Source organism: Protopterus annectens, chromosome 2.part0 (assembly GCF_019279795.1).
Source record: "Protopterus annectens isolate FY-2018-M chromosome 2.part0, PAN1.0, whole genome shotgun sequence".
NCBI lineage: Eukaryota > Metazoa > Chordata > Ceratodontiformes > Protopteridae > Protopterus > Protopterus annectens.
Window position 1 is genome coordinate 986,829,509 of NC_056728.1, and position 25,383 is coordinate 986,854,891.

A 25,383-nucleotide genomic window follows, 5' to 3' on the forward strand; every position below is an offset into this window, starting at 1 on the left:
AGAGCCACTCAAGTCAAACCCAGACATTCCAAAGGCTCCAGGTTTCAGTCACAAGGGACTTTTAGAACAAAACAATGGGGTGCCTTCTCCTCCAAATCTGGAAACCACAAGGCACCTCCCTATGGTAAACAGTCTCAATGACTTCCCTTTACACTTACCAAGCACTTACCTTTTGGCCACCCTTTGAGGGGAAACCTGGCACTTCATGCAGTAAACTGGCAACTTATAACCCAGGACAAATGGGTTTTAAATATGGTGTCCTAGGGATATAGATTTCATTTCCACATGTTGCCAGTCCCAAACGGATGGTCAAACCTGCCCCCAAATCAGTGGGCAGAGGCCCAGAAACGCTACCCCAAAACAAAACACATGCAACACAAAGTCAATGCGCCAAACAGTCACAGCCCTCAAGGCTAAATAATACACCTGATACACTTGTAACAGGTGACTCTATAGTCAGACACACTGACGTCCCGCTCACTAGGCTGAACAAAGAGAAGATCACAGTGAGCTGCCTGTCGGATGCTAGGATCCGCCACATAACACAAGCACTCAGGTCACTCCAAAGCAAGTACAAATATGACTCGGTCATTGTCCATGCTGGTGTGAATGACCTGAGACGTACCTCCCTGGACTACATGAAGAGACATAGAGGAGCTCTCTGATCTTGTAGTCCAAGCCGGTATGACCCTGACCTTGAGCAGCATCTTACCCTCACCCAGAATGATGCCACAGTATAAAGACAAAATGATCATTTTAATAATTGGTTAAAATTTTGGTGTCATTCAAAGGGGAACCAGTGTCTGTCAGCCTGTGAAGACATGCTCGATAAGCCACGTTGCTTCGCTAGGGACGGCTTGCACCTGTCACCACTGGGCTTTCGGATATTGGCAAAGGCTCTTGCCACCCCCATAGTGTCTTTTTGAAGCAAGGCTCAAAAGACAAACCCACCTCCATAGACAACACAATGAATAAGAAACTGAGGGTAATGCTGCTCAACGCCAGAAGTCTATACCTCAGGATGCACTCACTCAAAGCCCTCCTCAGTATGGAGAGCATTGATATCTGTGCAGTGACAGAAACCTGGTTCAAGGCTCCAGAGAGCACCCCAGCACTACCAGGTTATACCTCATATCATGCTTTTCAGCCCCAAAACTCGGACCGAACCATGAAAGGAGGGGGGAGTATCCATATTCATCAAAGATACCCAGACCTCCAGGTGAGTGGCGTTGCACGAGGAATCGGAGACCATCCATGTGCAACTAACAGTGGGCAAAACTGCTTTTCAGTTTGTAGCATGTTACAGGCCACCCTCTCAAAAACAGGAATCCCACTCTGCTTTCCTGAGATCACTGGAGAATATGAAGATCTCTCCAAACACCGTTGTATTGGGTGACTTCAACTACCCAAACATAGACTGGGAGCGCTACTCAAGCCCCAACACCCTAGCCCAAAGGTTCCTAGAATTTATAAACTCAAATGCTATGGAACAACTAGTCACCACTCCCACAAGAGGGGAAAACATACTGGACCTGGTCATCACCAACATGGGGACTCTATGCTTCATACCAGAGGTATACCCCTCATTGGTAAGATCTGACCATAAATTAATCTCACTGGATATCCACATCCCGAGCCCGCCCCCAACCCAGAAAACCACAGTGAAAAACTTCACAAAAGCAAACTTCACACTTCTCAAAACCGAGGTGGAATCCTTCAAGGCCCCTGGACCAGTGGAAACTACGACCCAAACTGCAGAATCCTTTGTAAATGCATTCTGTGGACACCTCCAGGAATGCATGGATCCTGCTATCCCAAACAAAACCAAGACCCAATCGTCCAAAGGCAGGCGTCCAGTCTGGTGGACCCCAGCAATAAATAAGCTGTACAACAGAAGGAGGAAGCTACTACAAAATCCCTAAAAGGGAAGGCATCTCTGATCAGTACTAGCAAAAAACTACGATCCCTCATAAAATCCACCAAGGCCAGCTTTGAGAAAAAAATTGCACAGGACTCTAAAGAAAATCACAAGGCTTTCTTTAGTTATGTTAGGGACCTGGGTGCAAACTCCCAAATATGCTCAGAGTTGATCCAAAATGACAAAAAATACGCTGAACCCACAGACATTGCCAACATCCTGGCAGACAGATTCAGTGCAACCCCCCCCCCCCTCAAAAGAGCAAATATCTATCCCAGCAGAGTGCAGCCTCCCTAACATCTCAGATGCTCTGGTGAAAGTCGCCCTCTCCAAAGCAAAAAGCACAGCATCAATGGGACCTGATGGTGTCCCGGGTTGCGTCCTACATGAACTCCAAGAAGAGCTAAACCCTCAAGTAAAGCTGCTGTTCAATCTCAGCCTTACCACAGGTTATGTACCCAAAGAATGGCGTACAGCGACAGTGGTTCCACTCCACAAAGGTGGTGCCTGTACGGACCCTAGAAACTATCGCCCCATAAGCCTGACTAGCCTGGTCTGCAAAGCTATGGAAAGGATCATCATGGAACTCATAAACAAAGACATTGGGGACCTACAGACACTGGATCCTACCCAATTCGGCTTTGTTAAGGGCAGATCCTGCCTCTTGAACCTGGTCAACTTCTTTGAAACAGTCACCAAGGCCATTGATGAAGGGAAGGTAGTCCACACAGCCTACCTGGACCTCACAAAAGCCTTCGACACAATAACCCCACTCAGGCATCATATATATGCTCTCCAGCTTAAATATAAACCCCTATGTCATAAGATGGGTTGCAAACTGGCTCAAATACAGAACCCACATGGTCAGAATTGCTGGAGCCATGTCAGACTCAAAACCAGTTACAAGTGGCATCCCACAAGGCTCAGTCCTGGGACCTCTCTTGTTCGGTATATATTATTCTGAGGTACAGGCTAACACGGGAGGACTGTGGCTGACCAGGTTCGCAGACGACTGCAAATTGGGTGCCATAATTGATTCTCCAGCTGACACAAGCATCCTCCAAAAGGGTCTCACAGAGACGGATAACTGGTGCCAGAGCCATGGCCTAAAGCTAAACGCCAAAAAGTGTATACTTATACCCTTTGGCAAAAACAAAGTACCCACAAATTACCACATAGGTGGTAATCCATTAAGTACGGAAGAAGTAATTAGGGACCTGGGGACCCAAGTTGATAGTAATCTCTTCTTTGACAACCACATTGCCAAAGTGGTTAGAAAAACCTTCTATATAGTCCACCTTGTCATGAAAGGATTCACATCTAGATCAAGGGAGGTCATAGTGCCCCTTTATTCATCCCTCATAAGGCCCATAATAGAAGGCAATGCCCCATTTGGGATGTACCTTACCCGACACCTGCAGCAACTAGAAGGACCCCAAAAGTACCTCACAAAGAGGATAAAGGGACACAAACAGATGCCATATGCTGCTCGGTTAAAGAAACTCCATCTCTACTCAGTAGCATTCCGCCTCCCTTCACTCTGGAATAGAATCCCAGTCCATGTTAGGCAGAGCCCCTCACTGTCTCTCTTCAAGAGGAATCTTGACGAGTGGATGGGAGATCATAGGTTTACCCTGGGGATTACTTCTGTGTCACTTCTAGACAGAGGCACAGTAAACTAACCTAAAAAGGGCACAGTAAACTCAATTCAATGGGTGGCAATAGCCAAACACACTCTGGCTAGGCTTATAAATGCCCTAGAGCAGATAGCCTAGTATGAACCTATGAACCTAAGTACTGTCCCTTATGAACATGGGGGCTATTCAACCAGTACCAGAAGAGGAAAAGAGGCAAGGCTTCTGTTCCAAGACTTTTCCTGGTACCCAGAAAAGACAAATCATGGCATCCAATTCTGCATTTATCTACTCTACACACATTTCTGGACATTCCAAAATTCAAGATGCTGACTTTTCAACAGTTACTTCCTATGCTGGGCAAAGATGCCTGGTTGGTAACTCTAGACTTAAAAGAGACTTACCTGTATATCCCAATCAGGGAATCTTGCAGAAGATACCTCCACTTCAAACTAGGCTACTTGCATTACCAGTTCTCTGCACTGCCCTTTGGCTTATCTACTGTGCCCAGGGTCTTCACAAAGTGCCTGTGTCCAGTAATTGCATTTTGCAGGCAAAGAAATATTCAAATATATCCATACCTGGAGGATTGTCTAATTCAGGCAGAAAACAAGGACATTCTTCTAAAACATCTGGCGTTTGTAGAAAGGGTTCTAACTTGTCTAGGGTACACCATAAATGAAAAGAAATCACAGCTGGTACCCTCTCAAAACAATACATTCCTGGGTGCAAGCTTGAATACAACTGCCCAGATGGCTTACTTTATGCCAGAAAAGCAAATTCATTTGGTAACTTACTTCAAACAGGTGGCCACAAAAACCCTTATATCTGCAAGACAAATTCTGCAAGCCTTGGGGTTCATGGCCTCCTGCATTCTTTTATTTCCATATGCAAGACTGCATATGAGGAAACTTCAGTGGTACTTAAAAAGTTTATGGAATCAGTATTGTCACAGCCTGGAAACAATGATTCCTATCATACCTTGCCTGCAGCTAGAGTTCCTATGGTGGGCAGAGGCCTGCCACCAAAACAAGTGACTACCATTCACTCCACTCCCTGCCACTCAAACCCTAACTACAGATGCATCAGACTGTGCTTGGGGGCCTCATCTGGCAGGGAAGTGCATTCAGGGCAAATGGAGCCCAAATCAAATGCACCTTCATATCAGTCAAAAAGAGATGCTAGCTGTACAGAATGCACTGACAGGCTTCAAGGACTACCTTCATCCAGGACAATTGATGATAGAAGGACAACACCACAGCTATGTGGTACATAAACAGGCAGGGGGGTACACACTCCTTCCCCCTTTGCAGACTAGCCATGGCATTGTGGAACATGGCCTTGACCTATCAAATACAACTACAAGCTCAGTTCCTGCCAGGAAAACTGAATACTCTGGCAGACGAACTAAGCAGAAATCTCATGGACCCACACGAATGGAAACTGGAACCACGGATTTTCAACATGTTGACATGCAATTGGAGGAGTCCGGACATAGATCTTTTTGCCTCACCCCAGAACTATCAGTTGGACAAATTATGCACAAGAACTCATCACAAAAAAGCTTGGAAAGTGGTTTATTTAGCTTGAAAAACCTATCAGTCTATGCTTTTCCCCCTCTGCCTCTGCTCTCCAAAGTTGTACTAAAAGTCAAACAGGACAAACCAAAAATTATTTTGATTGCTCCAGACTGGCCTCGCCAACACTGGTACCCACTCTTTCGCAATGTGTCACACCTTCCACCGTGGCACCTGCCTCAGACACCTTGCTTACTGTCTCAGCAGAACAACCAAATTCTGTACACTCAGCTCCAAACTTTGAATCTTGCAGCGTGGCTAATCACCTAAATTCACCCTTAGCATCCCTCAGCAAACCTGTGATGGATGTCATTTTGGAGGCAAGAAGGCCTAGTACTAGAAAATCTTACGCTGACAAATGGAAAATATTCTGTGCCTGGAATCAATCACAAGGGATAAGCACAGCAGTGCCCAATATTCCTCAGATTTTACAATACTTAACTGAGATACTTCACAAGGGCCTATCCTTTTCTTCCATAAAAATCCATGCTTCAGCCATTTAATCTCATTGCAACATGGAACTCTCCCCTCTTCTGTCATCCTCTGCTAAAGCAGTGTCTCAGAGGGGCCAAAAACTTAAGACCATCCAGGAGAGCTCCAACCCCTGCCTGGGACCTCAATTTTGTATTGGAAAAACTCACTCTCCCTCCTTTCGAGCCAGCTGCTACTGCAGACTTAAAATTTCTCTCCTGGAAAACAGCTTTCCTTTTAGCAGTCACTTCAGCTAGAAGGATTTCCGAATTACAGGCTCTTATGGCAGTGGAGCCTTTCATTATTTTTCATGCGGACAGGGTGTCTCTCAGGACTAATCCATCCTTCATGCCTAAGGTGGTGTCCAGTGTGGCTCTTAATCAGACCATTCATTTGCCAACTTTCTTTCCCAATCCACAGAACAAGGGGGAGCAGAGTCTGCATTCATTGGATGTACACAGACAACTTAGATTTTACTTAAACAGGACAAAATCTCTAAGAAAATCTGAACTACTAGTGGCATTTGCTGCAGGGCAGAGGGAAAGGCTATTTCAAAGCAGACTATTTCCAAATGGATAAGCCATTGTATTCGTTTGTGCTATATGCACCATGATAAAACTATCCCCCAGAGGATCAGATGTCATTCCACCAGGGCTGCATCTACTTCTACAGCCTTTTTCAGAGGTGTTCCTACCAGAGACATTCTAGAAGCTGCTACCTGGAGCTCAGTTCATACGTTCACCAAACATTACCATTTACCATTATTCTCTAAATCCAGAGCTGGCTTTGCCACTGCTGTCCTGCAGGGCCTTATAGCTGGTCCAAATGCTGTGTAAATCCATTCTCCCAACCATAGCTTTGGGAATCTACCCAAATGTAATGACTGCAACAGTAAAACACGAAGAACATAGTACAGTTGTGTACACTTCCCATAAATGTAGATGTTCGAGTGTATTCACTATTGCAGTCCTGGTTACCCTCCCTCCAACCCCCTGTTTTTCTCTTACTATACCTCTACTTTTCTTTACTATGCTTAAAAGCCTTTTTGGTGTATTTGCTTTGGTTTGGAGATATATTTTTGTGTTTTTAATTACTTAAATATTTGGCTCCCCATTTGGGGGGCACCTGACATCTGGGGCAAGCAAAACTGATGTAATGGCGTCGGCTGCATGTTTTATACCCCTGACGACCTGATGTCATGGAAGAAGGGACAGCAACCGACGCAGGACCCATGACTTTGTTAATCAGGCCGACTGAGGGCTACCGGCCAGCAGATTACCCAAATGTAATGACTGCAACAGTGAATACACTCGGACATCTACATTTATGGTAAGTGTACACAACTGTACTTTTTATCTTTACTGTCATCTTTACATCTCATGGTTCAGAATATTCTTTTCTCTTGCATCCCTGTTCTGACACCATGTTGTTTTCGTGTTAAGACGCAACTAAACGAGTCATTGTGGGTTCTGTTCAGACAGCTTTATTTCACATAAACACCTTACTATCATAGAGTATTGATTGTAACTTAAGTAACATATACAGTTAATGACTATGATCATGCATGCTCACTCCCTAGCTGCCTCTACAAAAATGGCACTAAGGTTGTGCATGTGTGTAGGTTATGTACATGCACATAAAGCCTCGCATGCTTCTTAAAGATATAAGCACACACACTTTACACTCTGATCTGCACAAACCAAGTACTTATTATCCTTGTTTTACTTAATTCACTTAGTGTATTTTCAGAAGCTTGCATTCATGATTTTAAAACTACTTTTAGCAAGAAAAATTCTGTTAAGTTAATTTAATTGTTTGTATAAAGCTTTAACTAACTTAGCTCTTAATTAACAGTTGAGAATAATGAAGTCTGATAAGGGCAATGGCATACTTTTGATGGACAGTGATAGGTGCAGTAAATGTATATATGAGACGTTGTCTGATACGTGCTGCTATAAATTAGTCCTTAAATATTTTATGTTGGAGAAATTCATTCAAGTTGATGCTGTTTTACTTGCTTTGCTAACTCAGGGTTATACTGAACATCATATGTATGATTTAAAAAAAAAATGATCATCCTAGAGTAGGAGTCATCTTTGGAATTCCTGTAATCCATAAGGATGTTAATAATCCCCCCTTTCGTCCAATTGTTCTGCTCATAATGGGAAAACTGAGTTTATGGCTATATACCTGGATTCTATCCTCAATCCCATAATAGAAAAATCACAGGTTTATTTACAAGATTCCTGGGTCTGTTTAGACCTGTTACGTAGCTACCAGTTTTTAGGCACTGAAACTCTGTTAATTTTTATAGATGTAGTTGCCTTGTATACTTGCATTTCCTGGGAAACTGGTATTGAATTTGTGTGTCTTTATTTGAGTAAGTTTACTTCTTTAAAATCAGCTAACTCATACTATATATTTATTTTTAGATCCGGTATTGGCTAACATTTGTTTTTATGTTCCACAATAATATTTACCAGCAACAGAAAGATGCAGCTGTGGGTGCAAAATGGCTCCAGTATTTGCTAATTTGGTCATGGCTTGGTGGGAGCATGATTTTTTTTTTTAATTAAGTAACCTTATCATTTTGTTACTTTCTACAAATGTTATATACATTTAATATTCATTTGGAATGGTATATGGGATGAATTTTTGGTATTTCTATCAGCCATTAATAATAGTACTGATTTTCTTAGATTTACTATTGGAGCTAAGGGTACAGCTGTGAACGTTTGAGATTTGGTGATTACTATTGACATTTTGCATAAACAATTTCATAGTCAGTTATTTCGTAAACCCACATTTGTAAATAGTTATTTACACTTTTTCAGTATGCATCCCTCTTTTATGAAGTGGAGTATTGTTGTTATAGGGCAATTTGTACGCCTAAGTTGGTTAATAAGCTTCGATATTGTCTACTTGGTAGAGTCTAATAAGTTAATCAAACTCTTTGAAAGTTGTGTCTATCCTAGAGGAGATTACTCAAAAATGTGCTGAGACATTTCATCTTATTTTATTTAAGGGTTATAAGAGAAAGGTTAGACGCTTGGGAAATTGCATTTTTAAGAATTCGTTTGCAGAGATGCAGTATATATAAGAAATATTATCAACAGTAATTGGAATATTGTCTTGAGTAACAAAGATCTGGCTAAAATAGTTGGCGTAGTTCCCAGTTTAACTTATAAAAAAGAATGTTCTCATTTGTTAAGTTTTTTAATGGAGCTGATTATCTTTTAGCTGTCATTAATAATACTAATGGACCTTATGGTACTTACAGATGCCAAAAAAAAAAAAAAACAACAGTCCAAAAGAAACCTGCTAGCAGCTGAAGGTGTTCCGTGAAATAAAAAGCAGTACTGTGAATAAATCACGAAAGAACCACCGTGGACATCCAGCAACTCTTGAAATCCTTTATTAAAATGAACCCTTGATAAAAATCCTTTTCCTTGTGGAAAAATATATAAAAACACAAAAGGTGCACCATTCAGGATGGATAAGCGCTTTCGGGATTTCCCTTCCTCAGATCCAAACTTGTAAATTGTGTTGTCATATTTATAACACTAATTCTATAATTACGCAAAGCTCTGGCCAAATTTTTCATTGAGTAGTAGGTATAACTGTAAATCTAAGCATGTTGTCCATCTAGCGCTTTGCATGTCCTATCCAGCTTTCTATGTTGGTATGATCAATAGAACGGTGGCAGACTGTATTTATGAGCATATTTTGGCCATAAAGAACAAATATCTTAACAATGCTTTAGCAAAACATTCTTTATTAAGTTATAAAAAAATTGAATTGTTTATTACTGAAGTTATTTAGCACTAGTCATTGTGGAGATTCTTGTAGCATGCTCAGAAGCAAAGAAGCACAATGGCAAATAACCCTTGAAGCTGATTAATGTCTAGGTTTAAATAAAAGCATCAGTATATTTTTTTTTAATTTTAGATGTTTAAAATGTATATATACTTTTTATTTATTTAATTGATAAATGTTATTATAATAATTTGGTGTCTTTTTGACTTTGTCACTTAGATCATATGATTGGTTGACCTCATCATGTGACCTTGATTTGTTGCATTTAAAAGAAAGTATGATGCATTTACTCTGTTGGTCTGATGAAGTTCTGTACTATAATAAAGAATGAAAGCATATATATATATATTTATTTATTTATTTCTTCCTTCCCCCCTCCCGCTTTGGTTAGTGTCTGACAAGGCACTTTTCTGTTTGTTTGTACCTAGTACACTAGCCTTGTTTTGTTACAGTCTAGACTCTTGGAAGGAGAAATTCCTTTATGCCTTCTCTCCTTTTTCACATACTCCAAAGGTCTTTCTGAAGATGCAGGAAGACGATCCAAAAATGATGCTGGCGACTCCCTTTTATGACTTTGGTTCTCCCTTCTTTTTCATCTAGCCAAGGGCAATTACTGCAGATTATCTCACAGAACGAACTTGCTCATGCGACAGAAGGGTTCTTTAATTAATACATATCTGAGGATGTGCTGCAGTAATAAAGAAGGCAAAGAAACCTGCTTCAAAAATCTTGCACTTCCAAATGGAAAAGTTTTTCTGTCTGGTCTTGTAAAAGAGGACAAGACCCTAAATTCCTGCTTTCCATTGGACCAGACACAATTATTTCCACCTGTCCTTCATCACATGCTATCTCCTCCTATCCAGGTGGGGAAATTTTTTTATTCAGAAGTATGTTTTAGTGTTCAAGAAGAAAATGCTTGGAGACCTAAACCTGTGTGTGATAGTGCCTAAGTTCAGTATGCTATCACTTCACATCCTCTTACCTGTTCTTCTTTCAAGTTTCCTAGTAATTCTGGATTTAAAAGATGCTTATCACATCCTTATTCATCTGGACTTCAGGTATTAAAGTTCTGTGTGTCTGGATTGCATTGTTAGATCTCTGCCTTACCATTTGGATTATCTACTATACCAACAGTCTTTACCAAGGCCTAACTCTGGTTATAGCTTATTGCAAATTTTTTTTTTGACTCCTTTACACAGGATTGTGTTAATGGGGTATCAGCTAGATACTTCCGTAAAAAGATCTTTTCTTCCATAAAAAAAAAACAATTGCTAGAAAATGGAAATCAAAGTCTAAACCAACTTTACTGGAATTAGTGAATATAGTGGAATTTGAATCTTTAGAAAAGGGTAGAAGCAAATTATGTATGAAAAATGATAATTGCGGGAACAATACATGCAGAGGAGAAACAAGGTTTAAAAGAAGGCAGGATTTGAATGAGCTATGTAATGTCTGACTGACGATGACTGTACAACTTATAAGTGATGTATGTTTGCAGCTACAATTATGTCAACATGGTTTGTAATGTATAATGTTTGCAACTAAAATTATGTAAATATGGTTTGTTTCATTTATATAAATATATATTTGCCTGCGTCATACATGAAAATTTAATAAAGATGTTTCTTGTTTAAAAAATATATATTTTCTTCCACAAGAAGAATAGCTCTATGTCTAGATATATTTTGACGTAGATATATTTTGAAGGTTTTCCACTCAGACTTCAGACACTGCAAGGGAATACCTCAGGATTTTGGGTCACATGACATGTTATGATTCTCATGATACCCCCACCACATGAGAAATATACAGTGGTATTTGAAGTACAATGGTATTTGAAGTCTCTGCTGGCTCAGCATCAACATCATTTCTCCTTTCAAATCCCAGTGCTGGGGTTTTCCAGAAGGGAAGTTAATTTGGTGGAGACAGCAGAACAAAATCTAGGTCTCCCCTTTTGCCTCCCTGTTCCAAAGCAGTCAGTCACCGTAGACGCCTCGGACTTTGCTTGAAGAGCGTTTTCAAGTGGGATAAAAGTGCAAGGTCTTTGAGACACCAAGGACAGATGCAGACATATAAGTATAATGGAGATGCTTGCCCTGATCAACTCTCTAAATCATCTTTGGTCCTTGCGAACTCTTCAAGTTGTTACAGGCAATACCACAGACATGTCATATATCAACAGACAAGGACGAGCTAGGCTGCACCCCCTTTTCAGACTAGCCATGTTAGCTTCACAGCACAGTCTCATGTACAGACCATCATGAAAGGAAACTAAACCAGAGGGTCATCCATGATTTTATCTATCTGTTGAGAGTATCAAAAGTAGACATATGTGCCTCATCTGTAGACAATCAGATGGCAAGTTTCTGCTGCAGGACCCCATGCAAGAAGGCCTATTAAGCAGATACATTTTCTTTTTCTTGGTAAGGAGTGTTCCTGTATGCTTTTCCACCCTTTCTGCTGACATCTAGGGTACTTCTGAAGATTCACAAGTAATCCCCCAAGATCATTGTAGTGACTCCCTTCTGGCCAAGGTAGCAGTGCTCCTCCCTTCTTTGGAAATGACCAGTGGCAATTTCCACAAGCTTCCTTACAGACTGGATCTGCTCACACAAAATCAGGGGTGTTTGATACACCCTGACCTTATTAAGCTTTAATTGACTGCCTGGATGATAGGGTCTTAATTCACTTTAGGCATTTGTTTACGGAGGAAATGCAGCAGGTACTAATGGAGGCAAGAAAGTCTGTTATATGGAAGTAGGGAAGGTATTCTAGTTGGTGCCATCAACATAACCAGCACCCATTCAGTGCTAGTTCTTTTCTGGTTTTAAAATATTTCTGAGTTACTATCCTATGACCTTCCTATTCCTCCATCAAGGTTCATTTTCAGCCATTTCAGCATGTCTGACCATGGATCCTCCTCTTTCAATACATTCTCATTTTAAAATGTTTTTTTGAAAGTGGTTTTGCATAAGAAGCCTACAAGAAAACTGGAGCGCCGTCCTCAGGATCTTTATTTTCTTTTAAATAAGCTATAACTTGCTCCATTTGAACCTGCTGACCTGGCTGACTTGAGGTTGTTAACATGGAAAATGGTTTTACTGATTTCTCTGAACTCTGCAAGAAGGGTATCTGAGTTGCAAGATTGTATTTTTAGTCAACCTTACTTGATTTTCCATAGGAACAGTATTTCTTTCAAAATTAATCCTTTTGTGCCTAAACTGGTATTCGAGTTTACTTTAAGCCAAATTGTCCAACTACCTGTTTTTTTTTCTTGAACCCAGAAGTGAAGGAGAAAGGAAACTCCATATGTTGGATGTCCACTGATAACTCTGGTAGTGTCTTGATAGAAATAAATCTTTCAGATCTTCTGATCAATTGTTAATTTCTTGTGAAGGTAAGATGAAGGGACAACCTTTGTCAAAGCAGATTGTTTCCAAATGGTTTTCTAAGGCTATTGCATTTTGTTATACTCACCACAACAAAATTATTCCAGGCATGGTCAAGGCCATCTCTACCAGGGTATTGTCTTCATATATGGCTTTTTGGAAAGGGTTGGATTCTAGAAGTATTTTAGAAGCAACAACTTGGTCCTCTAAACATACTTTTACAAGGCAGTGTAAGCTTCATTCCTTCTCTAGGTCTAGGCTTTCTAGGACCATTCTTCAGGCACTCATGGACTCTTCTCCTTTCACATCCAAAATTTGTAAGCTATGGGACTCTACCCATGTACTGCAGCAGTGATCAATATGAAGAACATAGTACAGTTGTGTAAGTAAACTTACCATAACAGTAGATGTTTGAATGATCGCTACTGGAGTAGCTGCTCACTCCCTCCATCTTCCTTGTGTATTGGTTTGCTGTTTTTGCCACAGTGTGGACTTTTAATTTTTGTTCTTAGCATTGCCCTTTTGATGGTCCACCTCCTTGTCTCTGTTGACATGAAAACTCTCAAGGGCTTGGCTACCTGACCTGTCTTTTTAGTTGTCTCAGCTTGAGCTAACAGTTTGGACACGTAGAAGGTGTTCTTAAAACTTTGAAAACAGGCCAACTGTTTTATCCGTACAGGATGCAACTCGTATAGCTTAGGCTACAGCAGTAGTGATCATTCAGACATCTACTGTAATGGTAAGTTCACTCACACAGCTGGACTCTACTTAGGAACACAAACAACGTCCAGAATGTTCCATTCTGTGGTAGTTTTTTTTGCCTTTGCAGAGACTGCAGCAATTGTTGCTTCTGAACATATGGTGTAAATAATTTCTTTACTATGTTCAGTATTATTCCAGTAAATTCAAATCCTCAGCTAGTGTTATTTTTCCCTCCTGTTTTTCACCCAAGAAAAGTATGAATTTGTCTAGGTCTTTAGCATTAACAGTTGTAATCTTTTCCATGTTTGCCTTATTGTCCCAGTTCCATAGTCTAAACTATTGATGCTGTCATTAAAGATGTAATAATGACATGTCTCATAACAATCTTTAATACTGCCACCTGATTTTTTGTTAGCCTGTCTGTTACAGTAAAAACATTTATACTGTTGATAGAGCTGATTTCCAGTTGTTCTTTAACAGTGTTTCACAAACAATCACATCACTCTTGTAGGAAAGTTGCAAATTTTCCATTAAAAAAATAAAGATCTTTATTACTAAATTCTCCTAGTATTAACAGCCGGCAAAGATATATCAAATGTTGCTGCTGTCTGTGAAGTGATTGACTTGGCAAAAATCCTGTCTTGTGTCAAATATTCTAATGTGTGAATTCCCTTTCCTTGTCTTGACAAGTGAACTCCTTCCTATCTCAATACACATGTGCCCAAAATTAAATGTGGAAGTCCTATACATGTCTACCTTTTATATTCAGCCATGTTTTCATCTAAATATTCATTCACGCTAACCTGACTCCCCCTTCTAAATGTCATTTGTGAAAAGTATGTCCAAGTACCTGTACACGTTATACTATCTAAGATGGCTGTAAGTTACTTGCTGGTAGTCAGAGTCTTTAAGTATGTGATAAATTTTTACCAGCATTAATAAAAAATATCTCTGTACTTCCTTACATTAAGGCATTCTAAGGCTCTTACTCACATGGTACATTTTTGCTTCTGGCAAGGATATTACTAGTCAATACTCATTATCCTCTCTGCCAGTTTAAGTATTGGTTCTCCTAATATTGAATGTCTGATTAGTAGTATATAATTTCTAACAAGATCTGTTATTTTCTTCAGATTTCGTCTTTGATGGCTTCCAGCCTGTGCAGTTTTTGAATGTTACCCAAACTGAAAAATTGTATTGGCTTTTTTTCAGGTTTCACACTGGGAGAGTCCAGTGTGCAGCTATCTTAGAAGTCCACAGCAGAGATATTGTGATTTGAGTGTCTGCTGTTATGGTTAGCATACTCACTTATCTTTTCTTTCTTACCATATCACATCATCTTTGAAAGGACACTGCTAGGCATGTAATACATATCCTTTGCCACACTTTTGGGTTTGAATGAGTCTACTCTCTCTCTTGCAGTTGAAGATAGAATTTGGGTAAGTATGTATATTTGTATATAACTGAAAACAATGTGCTGTATCTTCAGTGTTTTTCTTGATTTGGAGAAAGTGCTTAGGGCTGGGCTCATTGTCTTGGTGTGGTGCGTGATGTTGTGAAGTACTGGTTTAGGGTATCTGTGTGGCAGGTCAAGCTACTCTGCAGTAGGCCTATTGGAATGTAGAGCAATATTATGGATACTCTCATACATTGTTTGAAGTAACCATGAAATTGTCTTTTTCTACATTTTTTTTTCCTAATGCACCACTAACAAAACAAGAACTCGGGGGGGGGGGGTGCACAATGATTTATCAGTTTGTGATTGATTTTTATTATTAATGTACTGCTCCATTTTTTATGTGAAGTCTTGTGAAGTCAAATTTTGGTGGATGTTTCATTTTCATTAGGAGCAAGATGTGTCAGATCAAGTTCCTTTAAAGTCTCTGATGGAAAGTCGTGCTGAAGTCCGATCAGAATATGGAAAAACGCTTGAAAAAACTATTACTGTTGTGAAAGGCAGTTCCAGTCTTGGTAAAGTCTTTTGATTACAGTAATGACTGTGGTTGTGTTAATTATTTCTCTTTGTGCAGGAAGATCATTTCATTTTGAAAGTTAAGGTCATATTTATTGAATAGAACAAAATGTCTTTTGGTTGAATTTTCTTTCTTTTTAATTTCTCCAAGTCTTTTGGGTTTCTAATACCATGACACGAATGGACCCCATTCCTAAGTCAAAGTACGATTAAAGTTCATGAAGTTAGTATTGTTTCACTCTTTGATGTTAGCCAAAAGTGCTCTTTGCAGCACTCGCAATGTGCCCAGTAATGACTCCTTCTGCAGTACGTACAGTGTTACATGAACTGGTAACATATCTAAATACGATTGTAAATTATTTTTTATAAGACCTGTTGCTCCTAGTACTATTGGAACCGTTTGGGTATCTTTCTTCCACATGGCTCTCATTTCTGCCTGCAGATAGAGGTATTTTATGACTTTGTCTCTCTGTACACAAGACACTGTAGTCACTAGGTGTGGCGATTTCAGTGATCCAGTGCTACTTTTGTCTTCTTTTCTTGGACTACTATATCCAGTTTTCTAGCATCTATCTTTTGGACTGTTGGTATTGGGTGATCCCATGTGATGTAAACTTCATCATTTTCTATGATTCTCTGTGGCTCATGTTTCTAGTGTTTTTAGCCACTTTGATACCATAATGTTTGCACACTCTCACCACATTATTATGCCTTTCAGTATACAGTCCCTCTTCCATTAGAGAGTCTCAGTCAGCAATAAGGTGTGTGTCTGTATCCAATTCGGTTCCACAAAACCTACATATGTCTGTTTCTCCCACATGTTCAATGGACTTAGTAAACCAGCATGTATGTAGCCCACTATCTTGGGCTGCCAATATTAACCTTTCATTTCTTGATGTAAATTCACCTCTCCTTAACCATTCCTGTGTACGCTCTTGGATCAACATGAGTCTCTTCCAGAAGTTTTCTATACATGCAACTATATTTATGTTTTTTCCACATTTCTTGCCTTTTCATCTGGTCTTTCACCTTATATTCTTTCTTTTGCTTTTTAGCACATTCAGTTGCTGCCTGGTCTTTAACCACTTCTGGTTTGATTTCCATTCCTGCTTGACGTTGATATGCTTCTGCTAAATTAAGCAGAAATGTCATCTTAGATTTATTCTCCTCATGTTTCAAAACTTTCACTACATTTGGATCTTGTAAGGTCAGTAGATGTGTGGAGTCCCACGATTGCAGATCTATACATGTAATCAATTTCAAGGAGGCCCATCCCTCCTTCAGAACGGGAAATATATAATCTTGGTATACACTGATTTTTATAAATCATTTGGTGAGCATGAAGCATCCTTCTTGTTTTAATATCCAATATATCCAACACTTTTTGGGGCCAGTCAATCACTCCAAAACTATAAGTTAGGGCAGGAAGAGCAAATTCATTTATAGCTTGGATCTTGTTCTTAGGTGTCAATGCTGTTAATTTAAGTCTTCTAAAGTACTCCTTACTAAGCTTTATTCGCATTTGTTCATGTTTTATTGCTGATCCTTCATCAATTCCCAAGTATTCATACACCCCCTCTTGCTCAAGTTCTTTTATATCACTTGTCCCAAATTGATATTTTCCTGGTGCTGCAATTTTCCTTTTTTAAAGGTTGCTTTTGCACATTTATCAAGACCAAATGACATTCCAATATCATATGAAAAAGTTTTGACAACCTGCAGCTGTGCTTTCATTTCCTCACCTGATGAGCTATACAATTTTAAATCATCGACAAAGAGAAGATAAGTCATTAGACTTTGTTGTTTTCTAGAAGCCAAATTATAGCCATGACCTAAGCTGGTTACTGTAATATAATCAAGCAGTGTTGGATGTACCTTATACATTTTTAAACACTCTTTTATCCATGAATGTGGGATCCTATCAGATGCTTTTCATAGTCAATCCTTGCCATACTTAGATTCTTCCCTTTCTTACAGTTCTCCACTATAACTGTATTTAACAACAAATGATCCTTTGCTCCATATGACTTTCTTTTATTGCCCTTTTGTTCTACTGCCATAATTGAGGTTTCTTCTAAATGACTATAAACTCTGTCGGCACCAATCCCTGTATATAGTTTATATGATGTCGGAAGACAAGTTATTGGTCTATAATTTTTAGGGTAGCTTGCAGGTTCATTCTTAAGTAAGAGCATTTTTTTTTCTGTTGTTAACCAGTGTGGTGTCTGTTCGGGGTGTGCATATAAATAGTTCTTACTCATGGCTAGATCCTCGTGTAAAGAAGTTAATACTTTAAGCCAAAAGTTAGGTACTGCATCTGGGCCTGGGGTTTTCCAATTACAGGCTTATCTCAACTTTGTTTCAATCTCTCTGGCAGTTATTTCATAGGTTCATAAGTAGGTACTAGGCTATCTGCCCGAGGGCATTTATAAGCCTAGCCAGAGTATGTCGGCTTTCGCCACCCCATTGATTAATTAACCGAGCCTCTGTCAAGCAGAGCCAATGAAGTGATCCCAGGGGTGTACTTTCTTTTACCCATCCACTCGTCAAGGCTTCTCTTGAAGAGTGTTAGTGAGGGGCTGTGCCTAATGTACTTAGGAATTTTGTGCCAAAACATGGGGAGTCTCTGTGACAGGAATCTATCCCTCCAGCATGTTCTATTTATTGTTGTGGTGAGGTTTAGCTCACTAGAGCACGTGGCTCGCAGTGACTTGGATTTCTTTAGGTGGAGCATGTCCATCAATTCTGAGTTGGACATGGCTTTGTAAGTCAGGCAGAGATCACCTCTGAGTAAGCGATATGCCACTGAGTACAGCCGGAGTTTTTTCAGTCGGGCTGCATAGGACATATGTTTGAGGCCAGTAATCCTCTTGGTGAGGTGCTTTTGTGGTTTTTCAAGCTGTTGGAAGTGTCTTGTGAGGTACATCCCAAATGGGGCATTATACTCTATGATGGATTTGATGAGTGACGAGTAGAGGGGCACTATAACCTCTTTATTTCTAGATGTGAACCCCTTAGTAATTAGATGGGACACATAGAAGGATTTACTAACTACTTTGGCAGTATGATTGTCAAAGGAGAGATTACTATCTACCTGGGTCCCCAGATCTCTTATTACCTCTTCTGTATTAAGGGGGCTGCCGCCTATGTGGTAATTCGTTGGTGTTTTGTTTTTCCCAAACGGGATGACTATGCATTTTTTGGCATTTAGCTTGAGGCCATGACTTTGACACCAGGTGTCTGTCTCAGTAAGGCCTTTTTGGAGGATGTCCGTGTCAGCCGGAGAGTCAATTATGGCTCCCAGTTTGCAGTCATCGGCGAACTTGGTTAGCCATAGTCCTCCTGTGTTTGCCTGTACTTCTGAGATATATATGCCGAACAGTAGGGGTCCCAGAACTGAGCCTTGCGGGACACCACTTGTGACTGGTTTAGAGTCAGACCTGGAGCCCGCTGTTCTTACCGTGTGAGTTCTGTCTGTAAGCCAGTTGGCAACCCATCTTGTGATGTAGGGGTTTATGTTCAGGCTGGTGAGTTTTTCTATAATACCCGAGTGAGGAATGGTGTCGAACACCTTGGCGAGATCAAGGTAGGCTGTGTGAACCACCTTTCCCTCGTCTATGGCCTTGGTAACTGTCTCGAAGAAGTCAACCAGGTTTAGTAGGCATGATCTGCCCTTAACAAAGCCGAACTGGGTTGGGTCAAGTATTTGGAGGTTCCCAATGTCTTTGTTAATGAGTTCCATGATGATGCGCTCCATAGCCTTGCAGACCAGGCTAGTCAGGCTTATGGGGTGATAGTTGCCAGGGTCAGTTGTGGCTCCTCCTTTGTGGAGCGGAATAACCATTGCTGTGCGCCATTCTATGGGCACATAGCCTGTAGAGAGGCTGAGGTTGAACAGCATGTTTAGGTGGGGGGGGTTAGTTTGTTCTGTAGTTCGTGCAAGATGCAGCCTGCGACACCATCTGGCTCCATTGATGCTGTGTTTTTGGCTTTTGAAAGCCCATCCCGTTTCATATCCCATACCTTTAAACTTCTTATTCTTTCTTTTACTGCTATCCATTTAGCATTGTTGTTATGTTCCACAGGATCTTCATAGATACTTCTCCAAAATGTATCTACTTCCTCTTTTTTCAGTGGTCTATCAATTCCTTTTACCTTATTTCCCAATTCTCTATAAAACTGTTTTGGGTCATCATTAAATTGCTTATTTTGTGCTTTTCCCTTTTATTTATCTTCGTATCTTCTGAGTCTTTCCCCCTGTTTTGAAATTTTTAGTTTATCTCCAAAAGTGCATAATAGATCCTGGTCTGTTCTAATACTGTGCATTGCTTTAATCACATCTATCTTTCTTAATATTTTTGTAGATCTGTTCCCTCTTCTATAATCTTCTAACAGTGACACTTCTTGTCTTAGCTGCTTTATAGTTTTCTCTATTCGATATTTCCATGATGGTATTCGCTTTCACCCCCCCCCCCATTGTCCCTCGCTACCCTATGTTCCTGTGGTAGAATTTTATCAGTTTTTAATTTAGCAGCACAGTAATGTATTCTGTTTACTTCTGTTATATCGCATGGATCTCTAGGGAGAGTCCTAATTAATGTGTTCATTTGTTTTATCAAGTTTTTGACTTTTGGGGTTTTATTAACATTCTGCAGTCTTTCTCTCTCATTGATCTTGATATATCTGTCTTTGTCTACTAAATCGAGCAACTCTTCTCGTAACTCCTTTTCTTCCATACTGAGGGCACGTCCCTTGTTTTCCATTTCTTGCTGGCATTCTATAGAAAATTCTATACCATCTTCTTGTGGCACATTCTCTTCAATTTCATCGTTTGTCATCTGTTGTTTTGTCATATGGAAACTCACTGGCCTATCACTCCTCAACATTGACTGCATCAGAGTTTCCACAGTTTCCTGTTCCTTTCCTTCCTGTCTAGCTTCAAGTGAACGTTTATACTGGTTTCCTGTGGAAGGCTCCAAAATATCTTGATATGACAAATGACCTGTTGCTTCCTGTTCCTCTGGTGTCCCCTTAATTTGGATATCCATTGCTCTATCCTGTTGTGGTGCTTTCTACATTTGTTTTTCTACACTGAATCCTTCTCTTTGCAGCTGTTCCATTACCTCAATTTCTATTTCTTTGACTTCTAAATTACTAATCTCTTTTTCTACTTTTCCTCTTAGTCTTCTTATTTTTTGTATTGTAAAGTTTTCCATATCCGGATTCCTTTGCCTGTGTTTTTCTTCAAATATCTTTGGTGCAGCTCTTTTTGCATTAGTTAGTTTTGCTTTCTCCTTTGCATAAATATTACACCATATTAATCTATTTTCCTTTCCCCTGTCCATATTTCTTCTTCACATGTCTCCTGATCTTGTTGCTTTTCCTTATTCTGGGGACTCATTCCTTCATGCTGTGATGTAGTCTGTTTTAGACTTTTACATTAAATCCTTCACTTCGCAAGCACTCCATAACTTCAACTTCTATTTCTTTAACTTCTAGTTACCTTGGCTTTCTCCTTTGCATAAATATCCCACCATATCATCTCTCTCTTTCTTTCCCATGTCCATATTTCTTTTTTATATTTTTCAAATATCTCAAGGTTTTGTTGTTTCTATTTTCTCACTTCCTCAGAGGCTTCTTTTTCTAAAGAGATCAAAGTTTCCTGATCTGTATATTGTTTTTCAAAAATCTGTTGTATTAATGAAAGCAAATTTTTATTTGAAGCTTGTGACAGTTTTTCCTGCGGAAGTATTTTTCTTTCCTCTAATTTCTCTCTTAATCGTTTTGTATTTCTTGTGTCTGGAAATTCTGGGCTTTTTACATAATAGTAACAATACATAATTTCTTTCTTATCCTCAATAGTCCACTCTGTCATCTTTATGGCTCTTCTTTGGCCAATCAGTTTTTGTCGTTTTTGTGGACTACTACTTCCTTCTACAACGGGGGGGCATCCTCCCCTTGAGCCGGGCCTGGCCCCATTGTAGGATTTTTTCCGTGTTTTTAGGATTCTACACTGTAATTTTTTCCAGTCCTGGCATCAATGCGCCTACCAGGATTGGGCACTTTTTTATCCTGGGTCTTGTGCACCCAGCTGTCTTTTTTTTTATTTTTGATTTACTTCTGTCCATGATATATGCTATATAAATGCAGTCTATATATCAGTGTTGCCTTGGTGAGATTTTGTGAAAAACATGGTCCACACGAAGGCTTGAGGATGAATTCAGTTTCAGCACTACTACACTCCTTTGCTTGCTGACTTTTCATCTCTCCATCAGGACCCCCTGTTCAGTGTGGAAGGAAAAATGTTTGTTCAAATAGGAACATTTTCATCTTTCCATTTAAAAAAGCCCAGGTTTCCAGAAATTGTACATGTTGTAGAAGGCTAATCTTTGGCAGTCAGTGTCTTATTTATTAGAAGTTTTGCGGTAGACCCTCAGAATGAGGCTCATATTTGGTAAACATGATCCATGCTTGTCTGATTTTTCAGTTCTTTCTGTAGAATCTCTGATTAAGAACATTATTTATTGATGTTATATTTTGTCCTCAATGAATGAGAAATTCCAAGGCATTGAAATGTCTGCTTTTATAAAAGAGCTTTTCGTTTATGCATAATTCATGTTGATTTAAAATAGCCTCTTGTGTTTTTATTTTTTGAAGAATAATGTAAAAAGTGGTATATTAAGCCAGCTCCACAGTGTCTAGGGGTTTAGGTCCTGCCTTCTTTCAAAACAATTGGGTTTTGACAAGTGATTTTTTTTTCTATCGAAGTATCCCACCAGGGAAGGATGAGAGTAAGTGACCATAGCTGACTAGCCCATCTCAAGTGGATGACAGTTGGTAAATTTTCGGTAAAGGAGTGATGTCTGGAACCATGGATGGTTCGGTCAATTGAACCTGCTATGTAGGCATTAAAGCTCTTGAGGTAGTACCCCATTAAGCCAAATTTTGGTCATAGTGTTGGGAGAAGTTTAAAGGCTTGGCAAGGATCATGTTCACTTTCTATGCATCTCCCATCTAATCATCTCCTTTAATCTGCTTTACAGTGAAAACTCTGCAAAGTTGCTGTTATGGCATCTCTTATAGGTTTACTGTTGATAATGTAAAGGCTTGGCAAGAGTCACATTCAGCCTCGGTGACCTCAGTTGTGCATCTCTTCTATTCCCCTCATAACCTGCGTTATTTATAGGAAGAGTATATATTTACTTCAGGGATAATTTTCAATAATCTGTAACCCTTTTTCTTATCAATGTGAATGTGTTGTCACTTGCTTTCAGTGCCCTAGGTCTATAAACAAGATTATAATACAAAAAAAATTAGCAACGGTAATTTTTACCTATTTGTAATACTGGAAGATCTCTCCCTCCCACTCCCACTCCCATTGGCCACTTGTGCAATTATTTAGTGCATTCATATTGTTTTTGTTGTTGTTGATAGTGATTAAAGTTTGCCTCCTTATTCTTTTTCTGCATTGCATCTTGCCTGCAGTTTCTACATTTATTCCTGTCAGCTGTGCTGTGCCTTGTATAATAAGTCAGAACTGAAGTTTCCATTCCTTTTTATTACAGTACTGGCATACTTTTGAAGATTGTATTCTCTACACTACCAGACCCACAACATGTATGCAGGTGTGTGATCTGCTTGTTCTTTGTATGAGTGGAGTGATGCCCTAAGTTTATCGACCCCTTCCCTAACCATCTCTTCATCACATTACGTTTTGGTTAGTATCAACCCCACATCCTGCTAATTACTTTTAAACTGCCAAAACCAAAATTATATACTGCTTGTATTTCCACAATTTTCTTTGCACTTCTTCCGTAATTTGCTTATTTCTACTTAATAACCTAGATTCATAGATTGTTACTAGACTAATGACCCAGGGAGCCTTTCTAAGCCTAGCCAAGTTTTCCTGAAAGAATAATGATGTCCTGTATCCAAACAGGATGCTGAGGGCCAAGCATGTATAAGCTATAAGTTTCCGTAAGGGACATGGGTGCAAGGCCTGGTGTAAGTTTTGTATTCCCCATCCACTGGTCTAGTTTGTGCTTAAGTTGCGTAATAGACACACTCAGCTTCACATGGATGAGAAGCCTGTTCCACAGGAGGGGCAGTATCTGGGACACAGATCTCTCTCTCTCTCTAGCATGTTCTGTTTAAATCACAGACAAATTTCAGGTTGCCAGACATGAATTAATAACTATTTATGATGCTTGTTCTGACCTTCTGAAGTGTTAAGTTAGATTATGGCTCACAAATACATCTTTTCCAAACAGAAGTTGGTGTACAAACAGAACTCACAGGCATGCGCTATGTAAAATTAAGATTAAAATCCTAATCTGAAATTTACCACAGATTATCACTACCTTCCTATTTTAAGAAATAATGCTGTAGATCACAGCACACAGACTTGTCACATTACATATTTTGTATATTGTTGATTAGTGAGCTACTGTGCCACATAGTAGTTCAAGAATGCACATCTCATGCAGAAGATGTTTGTTACTTTGCTTGAGGACTGATTACTATTACTGTATCATATTGGATATCACAAACAACAGTATTGTAGAGTTCTCATATTGGCTATAGGCATTATCCAGTAGTTGCACACTACATTAACATGGACTGCAGTTTAACCTAGGGGCACAGCTACAGACTCATACATACAAAGCACAAGTTTTGTTCTGTGACTGTGTTTTCGTCGCATAGTGCAGATATGGGCATATGTTCTCATTTATGTGCAAGAACAAAGTCCTTGGGTATTTTGTGATGTGCATGCATGCACACACAAACACTCAGAGTCTGTGATAGGACTTTCAGGCATGAGGGCAAACTGTCAGCGTCTGCGCAGTCAGTGGCTCTCATATCTTACTTGCTGTTCAGAAAATTAATGACTTGCTTTTTAATTTCCCAATTTTAAATATTTTAAATAAATTGCAAGGCTTCCCTTATGGGAATCAAATTATCATGTTTCAGACTAGCAATAATAAGTCAAACCTTTATTAAGCCATTTCAGCAAGTTACTTCTGTGCTTTCTTCAATCAAATCTTAACTGCCAGTGCCACTAGGGGTTGCTCAAAAGTTTGAGATGGGATCTCACCTGGATCAGACTCGAAAACTCAACTGCAACAGTAAATAAGTAAGAAAGTTATTTAAACCGTTTCATATTGCTGCTGATTGTACATTAGCACTATCTCTAATTCTTTCAAAACCAATTTTATCATCTTACTAATTACATTTACATAAATTACAAATCATGTCTGCACTGTTCCAACCTTATTGAATAATTGACATAATTTTAACCCAGACTTCCACCAACCTTCACTTAAGCCTTCTCCCTTTGACGCATTTTGTAGTCCATGCCTGTCATTTTTATGTATTATACCGCATCCACACACACATTTTTCCATCACCGAGCAGCTTCTGTCATTCATCTTTGCCCATCAACCTTCTCCCACTCAGTTTTAACCTCCACCCCTTCCTGATCCAGTAATTACTCTCTGCCAACTTAGTTCCCTGATTTTAGTGGCAGATTAAATTGGTGGCACAGGTCTGCCCTCAGCACTTTACCTCTTTTGTGCTTCTTGCTTATGCTTACTTTCTTCCTGTTCACATTTATGCTGTTATATGCTCTCTCTCTGGTTTGATTTCCAGGTGATTCATTTTCACTTGTGGTCTCTCTAATTCAGGCTGAATGTTTAGATAATTTTGGGGCAAACACGAAGCCAGGAATACAACGTCAAAGCTTGTTGTAACAAAACACAACGCAAAGCTTTCAAGCAAAAACTCTTTCTCAATGCATAAAAAGCTAGGTCAGTGGTTACATTAAATATAAATATTAGCCAATAGGCAACAGCATTCAATTAAGTGCACCTGACACTGATGTAATAAGCTAAAAACCTAACAATTA

At 39.6% G+C, this 25,383-nt stretch overlaps 1 protein-coding gene across 8 annotated transcripts in view; it reads left to right on the forward strand.

Moving 5' to 3' along the window:
• MPDZ (multiple PDZ domain crumbs cell polarity complex component) overlaps positions 1-25,383 on the forward strand; it is a 3,829,210-nt gene that overhangs the window by 1,885,204 nt on the left and 1,918,623 nt on the right. For all 8 annotated transcript variants that reach the window (XM_044061234.1, XM_044061239.1, XM_044061240.1 and 5 more), the window contains one exon: positions 15,355-15,478. In XM_044061234.1, coding sequence (XP_043917169.1) covers positions 15,355-15,478 — 124 coding nt within the window. The remainder of the gene's footprint in view (positions 1-15,354; positions 15,479-25,383) is intronic.